The 23,537-nt window shown below is 36.7% G+C and overlaps 1 protein-coding gene across 2 annotated transcripts in view; it reads left to right on the forward strand.

The window, feature by feature from the left end:
- Positions 1-23,537, forward strand: part of ADAMTS18 (ADAM metallopeptidase with thrombospondin type 1 motif 18) — an 80,231-nt gene that overhangs the window by 45,494 nt on the left and 11,200 nt on the right. For both annotated transcript variants that reach the window (XM_069793411.1, XM_069793410.1), the window contains exons 13-18: positions 3,104-3,276; positions 5,273-5,403; positions 5,534-5,657; positions 6,887-7,131; positions 17,782-17,923; positions 19,489-19,615. In XM_069793411.1, coding sequence (XP_069649512.1) covers positions 3,104-3,276; positions 5,273-5,403; positions 5,534-5,657; positions 6,887-7,131; positions 17,782-17,923; positions 19,489-19,615 — 942 coding nt within the window. The remainder of the gene's footprint in view (positions 1-3,103; positions 3,277-5,272; positions 5,404-5,533; positions 5,658-6,886; positions 7,132-17,781; positions 17,924-19,488; positions 19,616-23,537) is intronic.

The raw sequence follows: 23,537 nt of genomic DNA on the forward strand, positions 1-23,537 counted from the left end.
TACCTAAATCATATCTGTGGGACTGAATCCTACCCACTTCACAATAATGCATTGTTCAGTAAGAGTAGAATGGAGTTTTAGGCATGTATGCAATCAAAAGACTAAATCAAAATTGCTTGAACACGTCTTTTTAATATTTTGTGTACAATATCTGTAACAGTGATTACAGACAATGCAGATTTAAACTGATGCAAAGTAATGATGCCATTTAAAATACCAATTAAAAATGAAGATTGTGAAAGACCTTGTAGACCTTTCAAATTCATGCAGAATAAAATAGTCTTTGTGATACTATCATATGTTCATAATATGAGCAGAAATGTTCTGTCTTGAATTTAAATTATTACAAAACATGAAAAGATAGGTGTCCAGAATTTCAGAGTCTAATTCCCTTTGTAATGCATAAAATACTCTCCTTGATCAGATTAATTCCAGGATTTCTCACTCTCTGTGTTGCACTGCAGTTAGTATCCATTTTACTTTCATTGTTCATTAAGTCTATTCTTAAAAGGGTACTGCAGAATTGATTTCAGCTACTCTTGTAGCATTTTAATATTTAAGTCTTACATGAAGTGGAGTATTTATATCTTTGCACTTATACTCCTTTTACAAATCATTCTTTGGAGATTGTTTTTTTACTGGCCTTTCTCACCAAATTTCTCCCTTTTCCAATTATGCTCAGCAAGGCTTCAGCTCTAACAGCATCTGTTCATGTGGGTATCTTTACCTATGCATGCCAACGCTGGGGAGGTACATGAATGGATGAAGTTTAGGTGATACGTGTATTAGGAGCACTGTATCACTACAGAAATATTGGAATACCCTCTGTGCAAAGCATTCCATCCTAAGCGCAGTTATACTACTAGAGCTTCTGTAGACAGTCAACCCAAAATCTACTGGTGGTATAAATGTCACCAATAAAAGCATGATTTTGTCAGTGTAGATAATAGTCTTCTCAGAAATGTCTTAGTAGATCTACATCTAGTTTCCTGTAAATTACTTAACTCTTACTGACATCTTGTTGGTAAAAAGTGAAGGTGGGGAAGTTTCCACAATTCTCTGGCCAACAGTTTCAGTCATGGGAGTGTACTGTAATATTAAAATGCTGTAACAGAGCTGGGAAACAGAATGCCTCTTTCAGTGCTCCCTTAGTTTGGTGGAATTTTATACCATCCTCAAATGCAAGACTGTGGCTAGAAATCACGATCTAGCCATAAATAATTCTATTATAGTGCTTGTTTGGTGGCATTTACTTGGAAGGAGGTTGCTTCTTTTCCTTACACTAAAGCAGATTTGTTGTCTGGGGCTGAAGGAGGTCAAAAATCATACATGTGCTGAAGCAGTAAAGGAAAGTCTGTAGAGAATTGAGTAAGGACCCAACGGTTTGGCTGCCTTAAAGCTCTCACCAATTGCACAAAGTCAGCATAAATACTCCCTGACTTCACTGATGTTACATACGCTCCCCACCCTTCACAGACTGAATTGCCACCAACTAGGGCAGAAAATCTGATTCTTTTTAAGACCTTCGCTGTTATACCCAATGTCAGTGTAGCTAGTAGGTGACCTTAAGAAAAGTCAGTACAAGTTAGGGTTTTTTCCAAAACACATTTTGCTGATGCTTTAACCCAGTTTTAAATAGAGTAGCAGGTGCGTTTCCACCTCTTCCTTTGAAAGGCTGTTTCGTAGCCCAGAATTCTGGAAAAGGCAGATATTGTGTACATTCAAAGCTGATTCAAAACATAAAACCAAGCCCCAGCTTGGGTAGAGGGTTAGACATATGAAGGCTAAAATTTATAATAAAGCAAACAGAAAAAGCACCTGGATTTTCTCATCCATGTTGCACAAAGCTGCCTCCACATTACTCCAGTCAGATGCATGTCAAGAGAAGTTGAATGGGATACTTGATAGGGGGAATAGTTATAACATAGTGTTTAGAGATTTAAACAAACAATACGTTGCAACTGTATCTTTTATACTATTATTATTAATTATTGAGAGTTAATATATTATTATTATTCCATATCTTTCATATTATTCTGATTTTTTTCCTTAATGTGTGTGTAACACGGGGAAGCCATCCACTGAAAGATCATAGCTTGTCTTCCAAGTATGTATGTTCCCTAATTTTTAAAAATTGTTACACAAATGTGTGTAAGTGCAGCATTGTTACATTTCTTTTCACTTGATGCGAGAAATTGTATAATACAACAAACAGTTCTTAGAATTTGGTGTTTTGAACATTTGGCCCAGTACTTGCAGATGTATATCTGAGCATTGTGAAACTGCAAAAATAACATCAGTGAATTCCTATGTAGATCCATAAGGAATACAGAAGTTGAGTGAATACATTTCTCAGCAGTTTATGAGGCCTCTCAGTCACTTTAAAAAGAGCAAGTCTTACATTTGACATTGTTATACAGTCATATGCATAGACCAAATAGTTAAAAAGCTATTATTCTGATAACATAACATACTTGCAAACTAATAGAGCATGCTCTTTTCATTCTGGCCAAAATTAAGGGAAATGCCCAGGTAAGGTCTGCTGAAGTGGAGTTGACATGGAGTTACCCACGAATTCCAACATTTTCCTAAAGCAGAACAAATATGCACAGTCCCCGTTTCCTTTGACTGTTTAAAAGTACATTTTTTTCAAAATTATTTAGAAAACAAATGAACAGCCAAATGTAATTATTCATTCTGTTTATGTTTGATCAGTGTTATGTTATCCTTTATTAACTCTTATTGTGATGATAGGTAATTCTTTGCACATGTTCATTCCCGGGTTACAGCAGAGCAAAAATAGGTATATAACAAGATTGAAATCAGCCAATACAAAATAGCCCTATACATTTAAATTAGTGAAAACATGACTCACCTCTAGATGGTTGTGTCTTTGCTGAGTTTGCAGTGATCCAAGCAGATAATTCATGGCAACTGCTTTGCTTGGTTTTGGGAACCATGAAAATTAATGGCCCATATAAGAAATACTGATTTCCTAAGACAATATGTCCTCTCATTTTCTCTGTACTCTCATACTCATGTAACATGCCAATCACACAGAAAGTAGGTTTTGCAAAAGAATTTTTTTTTTCTTTTTTTTTAGGCCACAGTATGGCGGCAAATTCTGCCAAGGTTCCAGCCGTATTTATCAACTTTGTAATAATCAGCCGTGTCCAGCAAATAGCTTGGACTTCCGTGCCCAGCAGTGTGCAGAATACAACAGCAAACCTTTCCGGGGATGGTACTACAAATGGAAGCCATATACTAAAGTGGAAGGTAATTATGCCACAGCTCTGAAGGACAAAGACAATTGCAGGAAGTGAGCTATAAGCTATAATTCATCCATATTCTTTGGGCAAATATTACCCTGATGTAAGCAAATAGTAATTCAATTGGCTTATTAGAGATGTGTTTGCTTTCTAGCATAGTTGAAACTGGCCTCCTGTGAGATACTGCCTGTATGAACATGCAGAACTGATCTTGGTTGTGAATTTCAATCTCTGTCCTTAGCATGACTCCCTGGCTGTTGCTACCCCTCTTTCATTTTATATTATATATTGGTTAGTGTAAAACCAAACCAAAACAATTTCCATGGATTTTTCAGCATGGGAAATACGAGCTCCCACAATAACACTACCAGAATCTTCCTTCCTTTGGAATGTTCTCAGATTTCCAAACATAACAATAAATCAACCTTTTGACTTTTCTGCTGGTATAGTCCCATGAGAATTGGAAAAACAAACAATGTACTGGCATAAATTTTTTAAAGTCATCTTTTACCAAGAGATCTTTATAAAGTTCAGCTCTCAATAACTATTTCTTGTCATTTGTACAAGCAAAGTTTATTTTTACTTTACACATCTTAATTTTGCAAATATTTTGAATCAGTATTCATTTTTATCAGATACAACAAATATTTTCTGTAGTTTGAAAGCACAGTTTGTAGCTGCAATTGCTACTACTTGAATAAAAGTGGCTGGATTATGTCACATTGTAGCTGCTTCGTTTAGCACCTGTAAAAATTCACTTTTGATGATAATAACTGTATGATTATATATACATACACACACACACACATATCCATATACATGGAACTTTCATTCATAGCCTGATTATATTTTCTTCAAAAGTCTTTGCAGACATTTTTGCGGTTATTTAGAAACCTATGTCCTAACAGCAAATGTGAATAGAGGAAAGAAAAAATATGATTTCACAGCATGTAAAAATGGATGTGGTATAATAGGGAGAATAATGCATCTTGTTTAATAGAAATTAAGGTAGCCTACATTGGTTTTAAAGGTAGGGGCCATGTTTAGTAAAAGAAATAGGAGCTTAAAATTAGGGACAAAGGGCATAATTTTCAAAAGCAAGATGTCCCCGAGTGACTCTGAAATTGAAAATGCCTGTCCTTACTCTCTTAGCTGCTTTTCAAAATCTACCCCAAGTTCTACATTTACAGTTCTGAAAACATGATCTGGTTTTCAAAATTGCTACAGATGCCTTGCCTCTGTAGAAAGTACTACTGAAAATCCAGCTGCTTAGTTAAGAATAAAAGGATACTATTTTGAATCCAATTTCATATTCTTCAAAATTTTGTTATGCTGTTTTATTTGTTGCACTTATGATTTGTATTAGAATTGTGTATTTCAGCAATTGTGATAATATTTACAACTGCAAGACTGTTTTTGTCTATGCAGAATTAATCAGCCCTTTATAAGCATAACACACGATCTCTGTGTAAGAAGAAATTTGATTGATAATGGTCGGGATTTTCTAGAGGAAAAGTGCTTTTGTTAGGGCAAAATCTGGCCCTAGTCCTAACTTTCAACTGAACTGATCATTTGTGCCATCTTATATCTTTTTCAAATTTTAACTAAAAACTAAATACAATTATTACAGTCTCCCGTTTCTCTTAATAAAAAATGAAATTTGAAACTGTGAACCAGTGGAACTGAAATGAGGGCCACATCAGCACAGCTAATGCAATGTGCATGTTTTCACACTGGTTTTGAATTCTTAATTCTATGTGTGGACAGTCAAACCCACATGTTCTTTTAAAATAACATAATGTAAGCTACTGTATTTGGCTATATTTCTGCCCATCTTGGGGTCCTAATATGTCACCAGACACAATTAATCCTTGTAGCTTGTCATCTAGGATGCAGGAAGAAACAATAGCAGGGTGCTTTTTTTTTTTTTTTTAAACTGTGCTGCAGGTCTGCTAATACTTTCTTGTCGTCTCTTTTGTTTTGTTGTTGGTTTTTTTCCCTAGAGGAAGACAGATGTAAATTGTATTGCACAGCTGAAGACTTTGACTTTTTCTTTGCAATGTCCAGCAAAGTGAAGGATGGAACTCTGTGTTCTCCAAATACATACGATGTTTGCATTGATGGAATATGTGAAGTAAGATAAAATTTCTTACAATCCTAATGTCTATTTTTTTAAGTGGGCAATTAACTCCTTTATGGAAAATGCAGCTGTTTCTTCAAATTCTCTTGTGTCTGAGTCCTTCACTTGTGCCTTTTGGTTGCAGCAAGTAGGGTGTGATCATGGACTTGGTTCCAAAGCTGTACTGGATGCTTGTGGAGTTTGTAAAGGAGATAATTCAACATGCAAGTTCTTTAAAGGCCAATACTTGATCCAGCACAAAGCTAATGGTAAGGAAAGCTGTTCCCACATGATCATCAACTCATTGCTCTGCTGTATCCCCATGTAATATATATGACTCCTTGCTCATTAGGGCAGTGGCTAGAAGTCCAGATGTGAACTGAAAATCACAGGGAGAGTGAGGGGAGAGTTCACTTTTCTCCTGTTTCTTGGTAACAAGAAAGCTATGAGCATAAGTCTTGATTAGCTAATTTGCAAGCACTCCTCTTGCTTCTTAGCCACATTTTCCCTTCACATGTGAACTTCCTCTTAAAAGATATTTTAGGATTCAGGCGAGTGAAAAAATAGCTGTCAACAGCTCTGACTGAAATGGGACTGTAGAAGATACAAAAAGTGATACACAAAATAATGCCAAACATGACAGTATTTCCATGTCCATTTTCAAATTAAGTTGACTGGAAGCTGTCCAGCTGATTCAATGGATGATCCAGTCACTGGGAGGTAGAATTTTCTTTAGTGGACTGTCACAGGCTTCTTGTGAAATAATCTCACTATGCCACAGTTTCTCAGGCATAAAATGCAGATAATTTTACTCATGGAGGTATTTTGAGGATCCGTTTACTGTTGATCATAAGACATGTCACTACTACAGTAATATAGGCCAGGAAATTATTTAGGATATAGTAATGCAGAGATACAATGCTAGAAAAAATAATCTAAACTGAATGCTCTGTGAAATTAGCTGCGTGCAGCACGTGTTGGAGATTGTCAGTGGTGTCTCATCTGACTGTAGAACGAGTGAGATTTCTACATGCTCAGAGCGCAATGGCTCACAGCAGGGAGATCGAGTGGTATACAGGGCTTTGTGAAAGCTCTCTGCATCCCACTGCATCTCACCTCAAAAACCTTTTCCATGATGGAAGTAGTACCTTCCAACTACTGTAGGGAGCTACAGGGAAAGCATGGTAAAACGATTACAGTGAAACCACTGTTAGTCTGTTCTGCATTTTTCTAAGGTGAACTTGCTTTTTCTTGTCTTTAATCACAAAGAAAAATTCCAGGAATTGAAATACCTCAGAGTTACTCTGATTACAGGCTGCACAGGGGGGTTAAAATCAGAGCTGGTTTCTCCTTGTGAAAACACGGTAACTGTGGTGGATTAGAACAGCTGTCTTCAGTATCTTTTAAACTGCAAAAAATTTCAAATTGGCTCAAAAATGATAAGCCATCTCTAGCTGTATGACAACTGCAAAACTGTTGCATACTTCTTTCATTTCAGACTACTATGCTGTGGTCACTATTCCAGCAGGAGCACGCAGTATACAGCTCCACGAAATGCAAATCTCCACCAGCTACCTTGCAGTGCGCAACCTCAGTAAAAAGTATTACCTGACAGGAGACTGGACAATTGACTGGCCAGGAAAGTTCTCTTTTGCTGGAACAGTTTTTGATTATCAACGCTCTTTTAACCATCCAGAGAGTCTATATGCAGCAGGACCAACTAATGAGACGCTGGTCTTTGAAGTAAGCTTTCTTCTGTTTATTCTTCCCTTGATGTCTATTACAGAATTAGTAACGACAGCTTTAGCTCTGCACTGTAGCTCTCAGCAAGATTAAAGAATAGCGTTGAGTCACGATAGTATTCAGACTTAATTGTGTGGTCATGCTAGGTTGAAAGGCCTTTCACCAGTTTATCAAGGTCTGAGGTTTAGTAAACTGTCACAAATTCAATGAACAGGAAGGTGCATAAAACACACCATATAGCATTACTTCTCAGTTGCTGCACAATGGTAATAGAGATTATAAATGCATCCCGTAAATGGTATACAATAAAACTGAGTGATTTAAAAATTAAATCTAACATTATGGCGAGGCCTAATGGTAACAATTTCAAATAATGCTTCTGAAACTGCAAGCGCATGTAGCCATTTTTACATCTACCTTGGGACACAGATGGTCAAAGTACCACACATAGGCTCCTGTGTAATTTCAGTTGATTCAGTTTTATTGGTGATAGTATCTAAAGTAATGAATTATATATATGTTTATCTCCCAGTCAAATTTGTATCACCTACTCTGTCTGCCAGGTGTCCTGTGTTGAAACTATATTTACTAGAAAGTAAATGTGGTACTTACATGGTTTGTTCCGGTGTTACAATTTTGAAATTGGCCACTAATACTTCTGTTCTAAGAAAAATATCTTTCTGCATTTAGGTTAGTTTAGTAGATTATCTTTTAAAATGCATCAGAACATCTGAGGGTCAATTCTGGCTGAATCGCTGAAGTCTTTATTCCCTGTTAGCCACTTTAGTTTGCCTGCTTTGTTAGAAAGCTCTAGCAGATCTTTGGCTTTGTAACTCATCTGTAATGTCTGTTTTGATGAATCCTTCCCTGTGAGAAGGAAGGAGCCCTCCCCAGAAGGGATTCAATTCCTTCCCCCACCTTCCAGCAATACTCTGGTCAGCTCACTATCCAACGCATAGCTTTCTCTGGTGTGCACTTGGGGACCATGAGAGCGAGTGCTGTACGCGGTCTCTGAGGCAGCAATCTGTGGTTCTTTGCCCCATCATAAAACACCGTAACTGAAAACTGCTCTCTGCACAAGTTTAGCAGGAGGGGTTAGCTGAGAACTCTGCACCCTGTCTCCCTTACACAGCTTTGTTCTGTTAAACTAAGAAACGCAGTAAGTATAGACTGTGACATGAAATATATTCTGCAAGGATTATTTAAACTTTCACAACTATTCAGTAAAGTGTTTATTTGGAATAGTGAAGAGCCTTACCGCTATTCGTACTGACTGAGTAATGTACTTAAATGTATCTTTAAGAACCACTGAAGTTCATGGACCATGAACACATGTTAAAGTACTTTAGGATGAACACGTGTTTTAGAACGGACAGTTTGACATGGGCTAAGGGCATTATTTTCACAAATTACTATCACAATTTGCAATGCCTTTTTAAAACATTTTTTCTCAGTTGAAGAATTTTCATTTTGGGTACGTATGTTAATAGAGATGCTTTAGTCCAAGGAAGAGCTTGGTCTACAAGTTATAGACATGCTTCCCTGCCTGCAAACCATCTCCAAAGTAGCCTTACACCAAAGAAACAAGCACACTTACTTATAAATACTATGAAATGCTAAGCTGAACTCTCAGGAATCTTATTTGTCAAAATAGAAAGTAGATTGAACTGTATTATTATAGAGCTAAAGTATGAATAATAAATTGCCTGTAAGACGACTTACTTGGCTGCGTATCGTGCACACACTTTGCAGAATAAAGATTAAAGAAAAAAATTTAATGCCAAATAACACTTCTATTTTCATCCTATCAAATTATGCTAAACAGTTTTATTAAGATTTAACATTTAACTGGAGGCTATTGCTCCTTTGAGAGCTTATTTAAACTTCCCTTGTATTTTTATTGAAATACCTACACCACTGGCATTGGTAACTAGGGATTCTAACAACTGAAAATGTTACAGTTACGTATTCCCCAATTATATGTATCTATGAGCTGTACTTAAGTTTTTTTTTTTCCTTTCAATAACTTAAGCAACATTCAACAAGCTGAATTCTGAAAAAAATGCAAAATTTTGTGTGTTCAGAGATCTGCATTATTTATGATTTACCAGTAACTCTAAGCGGCAAAAATGCCAGTGAAAACTAAAGTAATATGCTTTTCTGAGAAAACACATATACTGCTGAAGATCTGTTTGCAGCAGTAATAATGAAACAAATCCTACTTCAACTATAAATACCAGAAACTGATAGAAGACTGAAAAAAGGGAGTGTTTAACCATACTACATTGTAGCTTTGTTTTTATTTCTATCATCTCATCTGTAGTTTTCAAAGCAGCATACAAAAGAAGTCCTGCCAGCAATTTTTTATCCAATTACATTGGTTTTCAATAAGATAAGGCTTTCCAGGGTTCGGACCTCAACTTCTTCCTGTAATCTTCAGATATTTTTTTCTTCATTTTTTAATTAGGTTGTATTAAAAAGAAATTTAATACTTATTTTCTAGATTAGTTTTTTTTCCAGAAGAATTCAGTGCAAGCCCTTGTAAAAATGCACACTGCAGGTATTGAGAAATTTAATAAATTGCACACGTAAAAATACAGGAACTTTTATTATTCAGGTGGGCAGAAAATAGAAGGTTTTGTAGGTGTATTTATTGCCATGCCACTATGATCTGACAGACAGATTAACACAGCTTGTGCCTCTTTAATTTTGTAGTCATAGTTTTGCTAGACATTTGTGTGGTGACTGAAGCGGTCCAGGTTTTCAACTGTGTTTCTGAATGCAAATCAGCCTGCACGTATCCAGAAAGTTCAGGTTATGCACGTCCTCTGAGCAACATTCACAGGAGAGGATGGGACCAGTGCTCTCCAGGTCCAGACAGGTCTGGCAAGTCTGTGCTCAAGGCAATCACTCCCTTTGAAATGCAGTCATTCACCAAAATATTTTCTTGAAGGAGACATCTGAAGCATGTACTAAGAGAGAAGGAGGAAACCCAAATAAGAAAAAAAACCTTAACATTCCCTATTGTCTTGCATATCACAAGTGCAGCCTTGCAGTTCCCTGAAATGTTTTGTATTTATATCTTGTTGTACAGTGTGTTCCTATGCGTCTATTTTTCTATAAGGTTTTTCGCTAGTTCAGCTGAGCATGTATCATTTAATCAGAATTTGCAGTCCCAAACACTATTTAGAAATGGATAGGAGACAAGAAAAAGACTGATAGAGTGCTTTTCTTATTTACCCTGGAATTTCATAAAAAAAAAAATACACATCTATATATTTACATATATTATATGTATGTAATTATGGGAATGAGTCATACCAAAGAAGACAAAGGGCAGTGAATCTGTAATTTAACTAGGTTGTGGGAGAAAAAATACAGACTATAGTGGCCAAATATTTTCAGAGAAGGAGGAGAACATTGTGAGCTGAATGTGGAATTAAGTATGTAGGACTAGTATTTCCTGACCACAACTACTGGAAGTGTAAATGCACGATGAGACTTCAGAATTCATCAGAACCCTTTCTGGATTGTTCAAGAATTAATTTCACAGATGGAGGGAGGGCAAAAACCAGTAAACCAGTGCCCTTCAGAATTTCTGTACCTGTATCCTTCTGAAGTTAGTATTATTAATACTTTAGTGATTGTGGGTTTGTAGAAACCAATAAAAGCTGAAATGAAAAATATTCATAGATTCAGAAGGCAGTTCCAGAAATGTTCAGATTCAGGTTAGATGAAATAACAGACAATGCTCAAAGGGGTAGAAATGTGATAGTTAAATGATAATGTAGGATCAGAAATTAATACCAGGTTTTTAAAATACGGTTTCTGTAGCATAATTTTCTCATCTTAAATGGAAACATGCTGGAATTTTTTTTTTAATGTAGTTGAATATATTCAGCTCATTTATCTGTCATTTGGTCATAGGTAATCTAAGGTCAGCACTTTCAATTTTAAGACCTCATCAGTGTTTTCCTGTTAACTGAAAAATATTTACCTTGAGGAGAAACGAACAGTAAATTCATCATTCATTTATCTAGCTTTGCGAATAAGGGCTGCCAGTGGGCACCGCTAACTGCTGAAAATACTTTCCAGAAGAGGCTAGCAGACCAAAAGGGACATCATTGCCATCACACTGCTCTAGCAATACAGAGTTTGTATGAGCTTCACTTGTGACATCCATTTGTTGAAATATTCAGTCACCCTCCACAACTCTCTCGAATTATGGGAAAGATTCTGAAAGGGCAAAAGAAACTGAACTATTATGTGGGCATGAAAAATACTGCATCACCAGGGATTGATAAACTAGCTTAAAAACATGAGAGTTTAATAATTTGTTTTTCCATTCTATCAATAAACAGATGAAAAATTGACCGATTTGAGAAGTTGAATATGATTTGAGAAAGCACTGTAAAGTTTTTCAGGACAAGATAGGATCAGTATCCTCACTGAAGTTTACCTCAAACTTGGTGAACTATTGAATCAAGAAATTATGAAATATTTATGAAAAAAGAGAGTTTGACAGCAGTAAGTAACAGATGGAAAGGATGCTTTGCAAAGAGGGAGACATTCACAGTAAGAGAAGGTGAATGGAGCTTCAGGGCAGGAATATGTCTAATTAAAACCAGTAAATCACTTCCTCTTTATCAATAGGGGAAAAAAAAGAGAAAGGAGGCCAGGTGGAATGACTTTACTGATGATCTAGCTGCCATGCAGAGAAAGCCAAGCTGCAGTTATAAAGCATTACATTTATTATTAGCTACTAGATGATAAATTTGTACTGATTTCCCCTAAAGAGAAAGTAAGCTAAAGAGAGCTAAGATGTACTTATAAGATACAGATGTTGATACAATACAATGGATAAAAGGGTTCTCCTTTAGTGAGGAGAGATTAGCTGGACAGTATCCCTGAAAGTTGTACATTTAGCATGTTAACAGTAAAAAAATGGAGACACAATAACAACAGAAGATAAATTTGAAACAGCTGAAGTAGAAATGAGATCATACAGGACCCTTCAAGGATACTCTTTTTTTTTTCCTTTTAATGACCTCAGTGGACTTTCTTGAAAAACAATAGTTTGTCATAAGCTTTTAGTTAAGACTGTCTTTAAAGTGACTTTAGAAATATTGACGAGATAAACCCCCTTTTGTTTTAATGTTTGGCTTAAGCAACCAATGGTTGCTGGTGCTTTCCAAACAGGTGTTCTCTCACTTTCCTTTGAAGCTCCTGGTGTTAGCCACTGTCAAGGATCTCATCCAATAACTGCCCTTCAAGAGAACGGTCCTGTTCTAAAACTTGTTTAAACGGTTCTCCACCAGCATCATATGTTGCATGCTTAGATTTACCCTTCTGAAACCAGAGTAAATTCATAAAAGTCAATGGAATTAATCCTGATTGAACAGAGAAATCAGAATCCGGCTTAGGATGTTGGATGTTACAATACTCATTAAACAGCATGTAGATTCACAGTGGTTGAAAACTGCAGGTCTCACAAGCATAACACAGCCAGGCACTAGTCTTCCACACAGACAAACTTCTCTGTCTGCCCTTACTGGTGTAATTGATGGCTCACTGCAGATAGCTTAACTCTGTTACATCCACCTAAAGAAATTATCAAAGACTTACAAAGCACGGGAGTGACCCAGGAAATGTAGATGCAATTGGAAGACTCAGATCAAAGCTGCCATGTATGCTGGGATTCAAAGTTTGGGCTCATGCCTATTTTGTAAATTATGCACATGCAGAACGAGTAAAGATGAAAATAGATGAAGCACATATGGGTAAACAGTAGCTATTACTTTACCTGGCTTTTTCTCTATGCTCAACTTCACTCTCTAAGTGATTTATAAATGTTTATTAGTCCTTCACAGAGATAATGAGTCATTTTTTCAGCTTGTTACATGCCAGGCATTAGTATGCTTTCTTATACATTAGACAGACTATTATGGAAGAAAGAGGAGTTTATCTTGTGTAAATTAATCTCTTTTAATTCAGTGTGTTGCAAGAAACTTCACATACACATCTTACAATAAAAAACACCTGAAAAGTACAGAGTCAATCATAACAAAGCAATGTTGATAGACTCTTTAAAAATTTGACCTGCAAAATGGAGTATTCTATTGGAAACTTAGAATATCCATGGGGAAAAAAAAATAATCTGAAACAAAGGAGCAGATGCACAGCTAACTTAGAAAATTTATTGGTTTAACTTTGAAATCAAAATTAGCAGCAAAAGGAAAAGGTTCTTTACTCAGGAGAATTCAATTTATCCATTGTTTTAACATTTTGCGCCCTAAGCAAAAGCCACGGTTCTTTTTCTTCAGAATAGATCTGGCAGATTCCAGCCATAGAGTCTGTGGTTTTCGAACTCAAGAAGCTGTAAATTTTATAACTCTGCGCCCTGCGGTCAGAGCTGCTGAGTGTTGTGTCTGAAGTCAGGTGGTTGGTGTGTTAAAGGTAGACATTAAACAGTTCTATTGAGGAACTGGAAATGTTTAAGGAGGTTGTTTGCCAGCTGTAAATTTGGGAGCAAATGCCAGTTGGCTGAAAAGATGCTGGAATGCATCCAGTTAAGTAGACTAGCACTGGAGGTCTTTCCAAATTTGTAAGTCTGATAACTTGGCTGTATATGCAGACTTCAGTTATTTGGTTGTTAAGGAAGGGCTTTATAATGAACGTTTGAAAATCCGATAGAAAACTTTTTATATGCTCATTACTTTGGCAAAATTGCAACTCTGCAATAGTATTGCATTCCTGATGAAAACGTGGTTGAACATTATATGTTGTATACTATTTTTCAGCTGAGTGCCAGGGACTTTAAAGTATATGGTTTTGTGCCCTGCAACACTTTGTCTCCAGTACTTTTCCAGAGTTTGATTTTGCCCTTTTTCTATGTAGCTGGGATGATACAGGAGGAAGAGACCTGACTGTGATGCAGCTCTTGCTTTGTAAACATTCCCTCTTGTAGTCTGCTGGGCGGGAAGGGGCTCTAGCTTTGCCTGCCGGCCAGGAAATAGAGAGGAAGTTCACTTCATCTGCCTGCTATAATTGCGTCTACTTTCCAATGCGCAAGAAGGCGGTGTAGCCCAAGGTCTTAATCTGCAGGATTTACCCCACGGGCACTCATTCAGCTGGAGGTTGCGAGTTTCTTACATCATCGTGTGGTTGTTCTCTGAAGTGATAGATACTAACGTGTCTTGTTCTAACTCGTCTGAGATCATTTCCTCTTCATTCCCTTCACTCTGTTGAAGCAGCAGAATACTGCTCTAACAGGAGTAAAACTGGTTGCCACTTTTACCTTCTCATCCTCCCTCTTCTGTGTTCTGAATTCTGTGGTTCAGGATGCATTAATTCTGTTTCTTGCCTCTACTATCACAAAGTAAAGAGCACTTTCAGAAGACAAGTGTTCAGTCTAATACGTCAAGATATTTTTATTAGAAAAGTTTTAAGCTTTACTGTTTTTTTGGCCACTGACATAGCACAGTTTTATGACAGCTGTCAGATTCAAATGAGACAAAGGCTAACCCTTACACAAGGACTTGAGGCATGGACAAAACCTCCTCCTCTTTTGACACATGACTTACTAAAAGGCCAGATAGAATTTCAGCCTCTGCACTTGAAGGAACACAGAGCACCTACTGAAATGGGAGAAAGTGAATCCTCATAGGACCATGAAAGAGGAAATCTGACTTTGACTGTTCATACATTAGCCAGATTTTTTCGAATACAAGAAGAAAATAAAGCTAGTTTCTGAAATTGTTTCTAGCTGCCGAAGATGCTGAGATCTGTGCTAATACCTTGGACTTGCAGGACCTTCCAATGAGTAAAAGCAAATTAAAGCATTTTGAGGTCTGGTCTGGAAGAACAAGGAAAGGAATTGTTTTAATTAAAGAATAGTTTTCTAGGGCTCAATTCTTATTAGGCTAATGCACCCTATTTTCTTCCTTAAGCACATGTTCTGAAACTTTACACATTAGATATTTGTCTCAGTTTGTCCTTAAGAGAAGGACAGCAGAGTGAACATGTATTATTACAACCTGTTTTTTTCGAGAAACTGTAATGCCCATGGACTTGAGGTTCAAGATTCAAAGTGACTGTGGAACAGCTGTTTTAAGAGAGTTGGACTTTTTGCTGTCGGCACTTGGACAGCTTTCTAATAATAAAAATTCATGTAGAAGAGATATTTTCCTTCATCTGAAGGGGCTGTTAAATCTTAGAAAACTTTTACATCAGATAGTGATGAATAGCCAAGGAAAAAAGAAAGGTCCTGAAAAAAGTTACACTGGTAACAGTTTGAATAGAGCATAGCAAATAGAGCACAGAACTGCACATTGATGAATGAGCATAAAGTAAAATACGGAAACTTTGTATTAAGCTCATTAGTGAGCACCATGTGCTGTGAGCGCTGAACACGGTAGAGGCTTTCTGGAAAGACAGTATGAGATCTGGAGATTCACAGTGCATCTGTGCAGGGCAGAGTGGAGTTGCACAGCAGTCTCAATTCTAATGTTTTCTAATCTCAGAGTGATTTTAATCCTTTTCTTGTAAAATAGTTGTGATATATACATACATATATGACTCACCCCTAAAGCATATATAGTAATATTATTTCTATCAAGAATATTCAGTAAAAATACAGAGGTCAGTAATACTCTCAGATCTATTTCTGCTGTAATCTCACAGGTATTCTAAGGTGCTCATGAGTTAAGCTTGGATGGGTGAGATGAAAACTTTTACGTGAAATACTTTAATTTACCTGTGCTTGGAGGATCTTTCAGTCTGAATCTTCCAATAAGAAGGCCCGTGCTCTCCAATTCTTCTAGAATTATTTGCCTTTTACAGTCCTAATTGCTGTATTCTCAGTTTGGGTCATTATTGAGATGCGCTGACTGAAATAAAATTTTTGGCTACTAAGAATGGAAAATAGAGCATCTGTTTTCCTTTCTTCTAGAAAAGTAAACAGTATGCAGTCCAGATCCTTCATGTGTTCCCATTATTGAGCTGGAGATCATGTAAATTTGGTCTGAATTTTGACTGTCATGGGTAATTTCTGTTTTCCAATAGATACATTTTCAGAATTCTTTAAAACCCTTGGCTACATTCCAAAATGTTATTATACTTCTTGGTCTCAAACGGCATAAATGCAAGTTTGTTGCTATTTTATGAAACCAGTCTATACAGAGATCAGTTCTACCTACATGGATTGCTTAAGCACTCAGGTTAAGCATTGTGTGAACTTTGACTGGTATTTTATTAATATTTTGAATGGTAATCATTAACATAGACTGAAAATGTACTTGAAATGCTAGTGCTTATCAAAAAGCGTATTTAGGAACCGAGGTTAAACGCACCTGCTCTTTATATTACTATGACCGGATCCACACTGGTGAAGAATTAAAACTTAGCAGAGGTCTGTAACTGTAAGCTCTTGCACTTTTTCTATTAAGTTTGAATCTAAATGCACTTTTCTGCCAAGAAGTTTCTAAAATAGATGTTAACTAGAAATTTCTCCCCAAATTTAGGTATGTGTCAGATGTTAATGAATCTTGCATTGATTATAATTCAGACTTGAAATGAATACAGTGAATTTTAGAAAGTTGCCTACATGAAAACTGCAATATAGTTCACCACTAAAATAGTACACCCCCAAGAGCTAAGTTCCCTAAGTTAAATGAGAAAGATTGTTATTATAGTCAGTAATCACACTTTCTAGAAATTTTCTAACACATTATGCTAAAATCATGAATAGAAGATTTTTCCAATCCTTCTTCCCTTGTAGACACCCAGGGATGGGTCCTCTCCTGGACTGAAGCTTTATCAGCTTCAATCATCATGAGAAAAATACCAGCTGAGGGTCTTCCAAACAAAATTTATCACCAGTCTGCATAGAAAAAAGTTTTTTACAAGAAAAAAAAAAATCTATTTTATATACCCTCAGCCTCAAGAACTGAGGAGGCCATCTCTAACCACCTCTATTCCCAGTCCTCACATGGCTCTACTACTGCTTTGCTCAAGCTTCTTTCAGTAAAGCATCTGAGTCCTGCATACTTAATGGGCAAAGGCTTCTTCATTCATAAAAGGCACTGTGGAAGGATCAGCTAGCTTGGACTTTGCTTACTAAAAGAGAGGAAATTTCTCCCACCTGCAAATCCTCAATCCAGCCACTGCACTGCCACAGGCAAACTCCAGCACCTGCCATTGAGCCCCCAGTGAACGCAGGGACCCAGTTGTTAAAGGCCAGTTGCAGGAGCAGAGCACTGAGAGCTGGGATGAGGCAGCAACTAATACTGCATTGCCAAAAGTCTTTGGATGATACTTCACATCTACTGAAGGCATTTCTGCCTCACCAATCCAGTCAAATGCCTTCTGATTTAAAGGAGTGTTACGCTGAACCATGTATTTCTGCACTCTTCTGTTACATGACCTGCAGGTGTTAGTCCATGCAAATGCTTTGCTGTTTAGGAATTACTTTGATGGTTTTTAGTTTATAGAAAAATTAGGTCTCCTAAAAATTATTTCACAAACATATTGTCTATAAATATGTGTGTATCATGTTTAGCTCATCTTCCTTCAGAATGACAGAATCCTTCTTTTTTTTTTTACCCCCTCTCCTTTGTTCTTTTTAAACAAACCCCAAATACCCCTCTATAGATCCTGTTCCAAGGCAAAAATCCTGGGATTGCTTGGGAATATACATTTTCCAAAACCAACAATGAAAACAAGACATCTGTCAAAAAACATAGCTACTCCTGGGTGACAGTGCAGTCAGAGTGCTCAGCTACTTGTGGTGGTGGTAGGTAACTTTCCAATTGCCAATCCTCTTCTTTTTCATTTTTATAAAGCATCTCAAACATTTCAGCATCCTTTAATTTTGCAAATGTGTATCAATATATACAGGGGGTTACTCTGAACACCTGGTCCTTATTTTTTTATCTGACAACTTATAACATAGATGAAGTACCTTCATACTTCCTTTATAGTAAAAAAAAATAAATAAATTTTTTTTTTACAGTCTCAATTCATGTCACTTACAGTGACTCAGTCTTTTTTCTTTAGGTCAAGCCATATGCATATGATATCTTGCTGTTGAAGTAATGTGTGAATTAAATACGTGCTTTGATGTTGTAATTTGGGAACATAACATAGAAAGATACTAAATAATGTGTAAAATTTATCTTATCTGTAGAGAGTAATTGAAGACTAAAACATTATCAAGACCTTTCTTTACTGACAGCTGCACCCTGATCTTCTCACTGTTTAATTTCAAATATTTGAGTTCTGTCAGGTCAGAGTCTGAAATTCCTTATAAGCTAAGGATTTCTTATTACCATATTCCTCTAGGTATTTGCTTTGCACAGACCATCTACTTGTTCTTCTAGATCCTGGATGTTCTGTCACTGAAAGGAATTCTGGGATGTAATGAAAGCAGAAAACTGGCATGTGGGAAGTCCTGCAAAAAGAATTGAGAATTAAAATTTTAGTGGCCTTTAAACTGGAAATAGGTCATACAAGTAAGACTTTATGATGCAGTTGTCTTTAATACCAAAGAATAGGACTGGGTAACCAAGGAAATGCCACGTTCTCTTCCTGTGACCTGGCAAAAAAGTCCAGGTGAAATTCAGGAATATCTTGCTGGTGTGTTGTCAGACTTCACAGCATCTCAATAAACTGTTTATGGAAGAAAGACCCAGCAGGAGCACTGCAGACATAAAATATGACAACTGTATTTTTCTTACTTCCCTTTAAAACAAATGAAGGATGCAGCATGGATATAAAGATGATGGAAACAACCATGTTTCCAAATTTGACTTGCTGTGCCCAATGAACCATGTGTGAAGTGAATGATACATCTCAATTTAAAGTTAAAACTATAAAATCACTTCATCTCTTAAGGCATTCATAGTCTTCTCTGTAATCTGTCCTGATGTTGACAGTGGATAGAGTTTAGGTACAGGAACCTGCAGAATTCTGAAGTCTATAAAGATATACTGTAAAAAGTTGCAAAATGTTTTGCTGCAGTTTGCAAGCACATGAGGAGAGCTCTAAGCAAGCACTGCTAGTTTCTGCAAGGAATTAGGATTTGAAGAATTGCTAATATTTGCTGGGGGAAGATTATGCAAATACACTGTTTATAACTAAAATGTTTCATCTGACTTCAGTAGTACCTGTGTTACAGGGAAGGAAATTAATGTTAAAAACATGTTGCCAAATTAAATCCTATTTTATTTATTTCAAGTCAGGGGAATTATACCAAGGATGAGCTTGGACTTCTTTAGTTAAAATTCTTCCCTACTACTTTTTCTCCTATATTTTGAGTAAACGTTTATTTTACTGTACTTTTTTCTAATACTTCCATAGGACACATTACAGCAAAAGCAGTTTGCTTAGAAGATCATCGTACACGAGTTAATTCCTCCTTTTGTGGCCCAAGGACGAAGCCTATGACTGAAACAAAACTATGCAATACTACTCCCTGCCCAGCATAGTAAGTTCTCTTTATTTTTCTACCTTTTTGCTGTGCCTTATGACTGAATTTGCCACAAAAGAAGTCCTCTCTGATAGGCACACAGAATTGTATAGCCTGCTAGATGAACCCACTTTTATTCTGTAACGTAAAACAGTAATTGTTTAAAAATGTTAGTTGTGTAGGCTTCAGCCCAATGATAATAATAGAGGCGGTATTTCTAATGTTGCAAAGCAAGACCTCCTGAGGATTGCTTGCAGCTCTGTCACCATGCTGGGGTTAGCTATGTGACACTGAGTAAATCTAAGTTACTTAGAGGCTTGTTCTGCCACCTTTACTCACCTTGAATCAATAAGACCATTTCCTGAGTAAAGTGCTACTCCCCGTGTGGAAGCTTGGCCCCATGACTCAGATTCCACATATTAGATTAGGTTAAAAGAATCATGTGAAGTGTAATTAGTGATTTTTGGACACAATGTCCCACAGAGTATTATGATACCAAGAAGAGGACTATATAAACCAAATAAATCATCAGCAGTGCTCCTGATGCCCACAAAAATAAATATGAAGACACTGCCTATGTGAACAATCTTATTTTCTAAAAGACATAAGAAAGGTGAGATGCAAAGGAAGACATTGACGTATAGATAAGCATTTAGAATCCAGCTGGTCTAAATCAATACAGGTCCTTTAAAAACAAGGGAGTTACACTGATTTATAGTAGCTGTAGTAGGGGTCCTTTGGAAAAAAAAAATGTTGTGTGCTCATATAATTAAACACAGTATTATATGGCTTAGAATATAAATGGGTGCCTTTAAGGACACATTGTCCACCTTTCTTCTGCTGTTTTTTTTTCATTTTTGGATTCCTGACTTTGCAACCTTAGCATTATTTTAATTTTATACTTCCATAGACACAGAAAAACTGTATTAAGTTGGACAAGACATTTTGACTTCCAGAACAGGAGATTTTCTAAAGCGATATGTTGAAAAAATTAAGAGTGTTTCAGTGGGAAATAAAGACAGCTGAAGATGCATTGAAGCGCACAGGCAACAGAAGGCAGAGGAAATGGAGGAAGGCTCTAGACCTGGTGTCATCTGCTGGTTTTACTCTGCAGTGATAAAAGCAATGAGTGGTAAAAGCAATTGGCTAAGCCCACTCTCATACTTCATAAAATAACACACTTAATGAAGTTTAATAGGAAGCATTCCTCATCTCCCCCAAACCAGAAGAGGATGATGGAGCAAAGCAAAAAGATGTGTATGTTCTGCAGTGGCTTTGTTTTTACTTAAAACCCCATAGTTTGCAATATGTTGAACATAGTAAAAAATAGTCCAGTAATAGTTTGGAATTTCCTGCAAAATTTAAAGATTACAACAGAGTACACAAAATCCAAATGGCAAATTATACACTATGACCACAAAATGCTAGAGATAAGGTTTAAATAATGGTAACACGTGACACGAGAGCCCCATGTTCCTGCTTCAGCAGTTTCTTTAGATTGCGTTTAGCCACATGATTTTCTCAATACCAATTTTAAGAAATCTTTGTAGCCAAACACAGTCTTCTCACATGTGACTTATCTTTTGCCAGAACTATTTTTATCCAAGGAACTCAGTATCATGTAGACAGAAATGTATTGTCTGTGATGTTCCCAGGAGTCTTTTTAAGCTGTTTATGCTTACCTTTGTTTTGATGTGGCATTGCTATGCTATAAAGCTTCACCAAAATCATATTCATTTCTATTGACCACACACAAAGTTTCCATTTCTATTAACTGGAGATCCTGATGTATTTTGAACATCCACTGATATACCTGTCACTGAAAATGCTGAATATCCATTTTGAGACACAGTCCAATGTTTTCATGCTGAAATTGCTCTGGTATTCTTAGATTTACTACTTTAAAACACAATTAATGACTTGAACCCTAAAAAGAGTACAAAAATAATAACCATAAAAGCCCCAAGCCACCTCTAGGAAAAAGAATTCAATTCACTAATTAGTTATTTTTAAAAACCTTAGGATATATTAATGTATGGAGGATCTACATGTAGGCCCATGTCTAAAGTTAACAGATTGCCATTCAGCTGAGTGAAACTATGCCAGAATATCTCTGCTGAGGAATCTGCCCAGAAAGTCACGGCATGTAATATTTCCCATAAAACCGAGACTGCCAACATCAAAAAATGTAGTATTAATAAATACCATGGAGGAAACAAAGAATGCTTACTAGCCAGCAAATAAAGCAAAACCAAATACGGTAGGCATAATAGGCACGGGAAGGAGGTGAATAATAGATGAGATACAAGCGTGTCAGTTTTGTGACATAAAAGAGGCTCCAGACTTAAAAAGGTCAGTGAGGAATAATTACTGCATAAGAACAAAGACTTATTAGTCTGAGTAGGAACAAACTACTGTCCCAGCAGTAAGAACACAGAAAAGCATCAGTACTGCACACTGTTGTTGTTGGATTTCAGAGCTGCCAAATCTGGTCATAATTATTTAGTTATTTGAGCTAATGAAAGATGCTCTTGGATCACAGCCCAGATAATCTTGGAAAATGGCTGTTTACTAGAGGACATTAAAGTAGGTTTATTGCCCTCTCCTCTGTGAAGAGGGGAACTTTCTGGGCAGTTATGGCGAACAAACTCTTAAAATGAACACTTTTGGTTGCTCTACCAATCACCGTTGTCAGAAACATCAAGGCAAACTAATTAAAAGTTGTAAAATGGATTAAAAGTATAACTTTTTTTCCATTAGTTTGTATTGCAACAGTCCAAATATTTATAAATCACAGAAAAAGGGAACTTCTGACATGTTCTGGAATTACATAACTACTGACTTTTCACATTACAACTTCTTTGTCCTTAAATTAGTGCTTTTTATGTTCCCCACTACTTTTGGCAGTTACTGAAGTTACTAGACTGAGAGTTGGGGTTTATTCTATTCCCAAAGGGATTTTTCCAAAATAGGCTTTTTATACATTTTTTACAAATTGAAATTAGCTTTGTTTTCAGGCAGATGTGAACAGACAGGCAAATGGGATGCTGTTCATCTTTCACACAGTAAGAAAAGAAAAAACCAAAGCTTTCTTGTCATTCAAACTGTATGTAAGCAGCTATGCCAGTGGTCACAGGACTGATGCTGTAGGAAGTAGAATAGGCCAAGCAGTTGGATTTGAGAGGAGAACCTTTTCTGTGGCATAAATTATTAAAAATTTGTAAAACTGCTCTTTACAGTTTAATTTCAGTGCTGGGTCTCTGAATAAGAGTTCTCGACTTGAGTAATCATTTAGTCATTCAAAATTTCCTTTGTTTCTTCACTTCTGTTTTCCTATCTAGGTGTTATTTATGGTCTTATGTTGTAAGCCTTCAAGGTCAAAGGCAACTGGTTGTATGTTTGCAAAGTGTTCCACAAAGGCTGGGGACCCACTCAATGCTTCAATAATAGAAATACTGAGCAGCTATTCACATTTCAAAACTGAACTTATCCTAAGCAATTGGCAATAATTCTTCAGACTTTGTGTAACTTCAGTGACATGATGCATAACTGAAGCATGCCTGTGACTGGAGTATAGATTTGGCCCACAGCTTTTGGTTAAATTTCCTCTGTTTTATTTAGATTCTACATCATCTGTCTGCCAAATTTATTAGTCTGAGGACATTTAAATCCTCAAGACACTAAAGACAGGACTGCTGATTTTAGCAAGCAAGTTCTTTTTTGTGAATAGAGGCCAGTAAAGTTTGACATAAATACCACTGGACAGCACCATGCCAACATTTGTCACCCTGTCTGAGTGTATCTACACACAAATATATTGGGAGGTACATGCTCAGCTAAATTGGCCCCATTCTTTCCCTGCCATGCCAGCTTTTCCTTTCTATCAGCTTAGGTGAATCTTCCTCCTCCGCCCTGTCTTCTGAGAGATGTAAAAAGGAAA

The sequence above is a fragment of the Haliaeetus albicilla genome, chromosome 10, assembly GCF_947461875.1.
Source record: "Haliaeetus albicilla chromosome 10, bHalAlb1.1, whole genome shotgun sequence".
NCBI lineage: Eukaryota > Metazoa > Chordata > Aves > Accipitriformes > Accipitridae > Haliaeetus > Haliaeetus albicilla.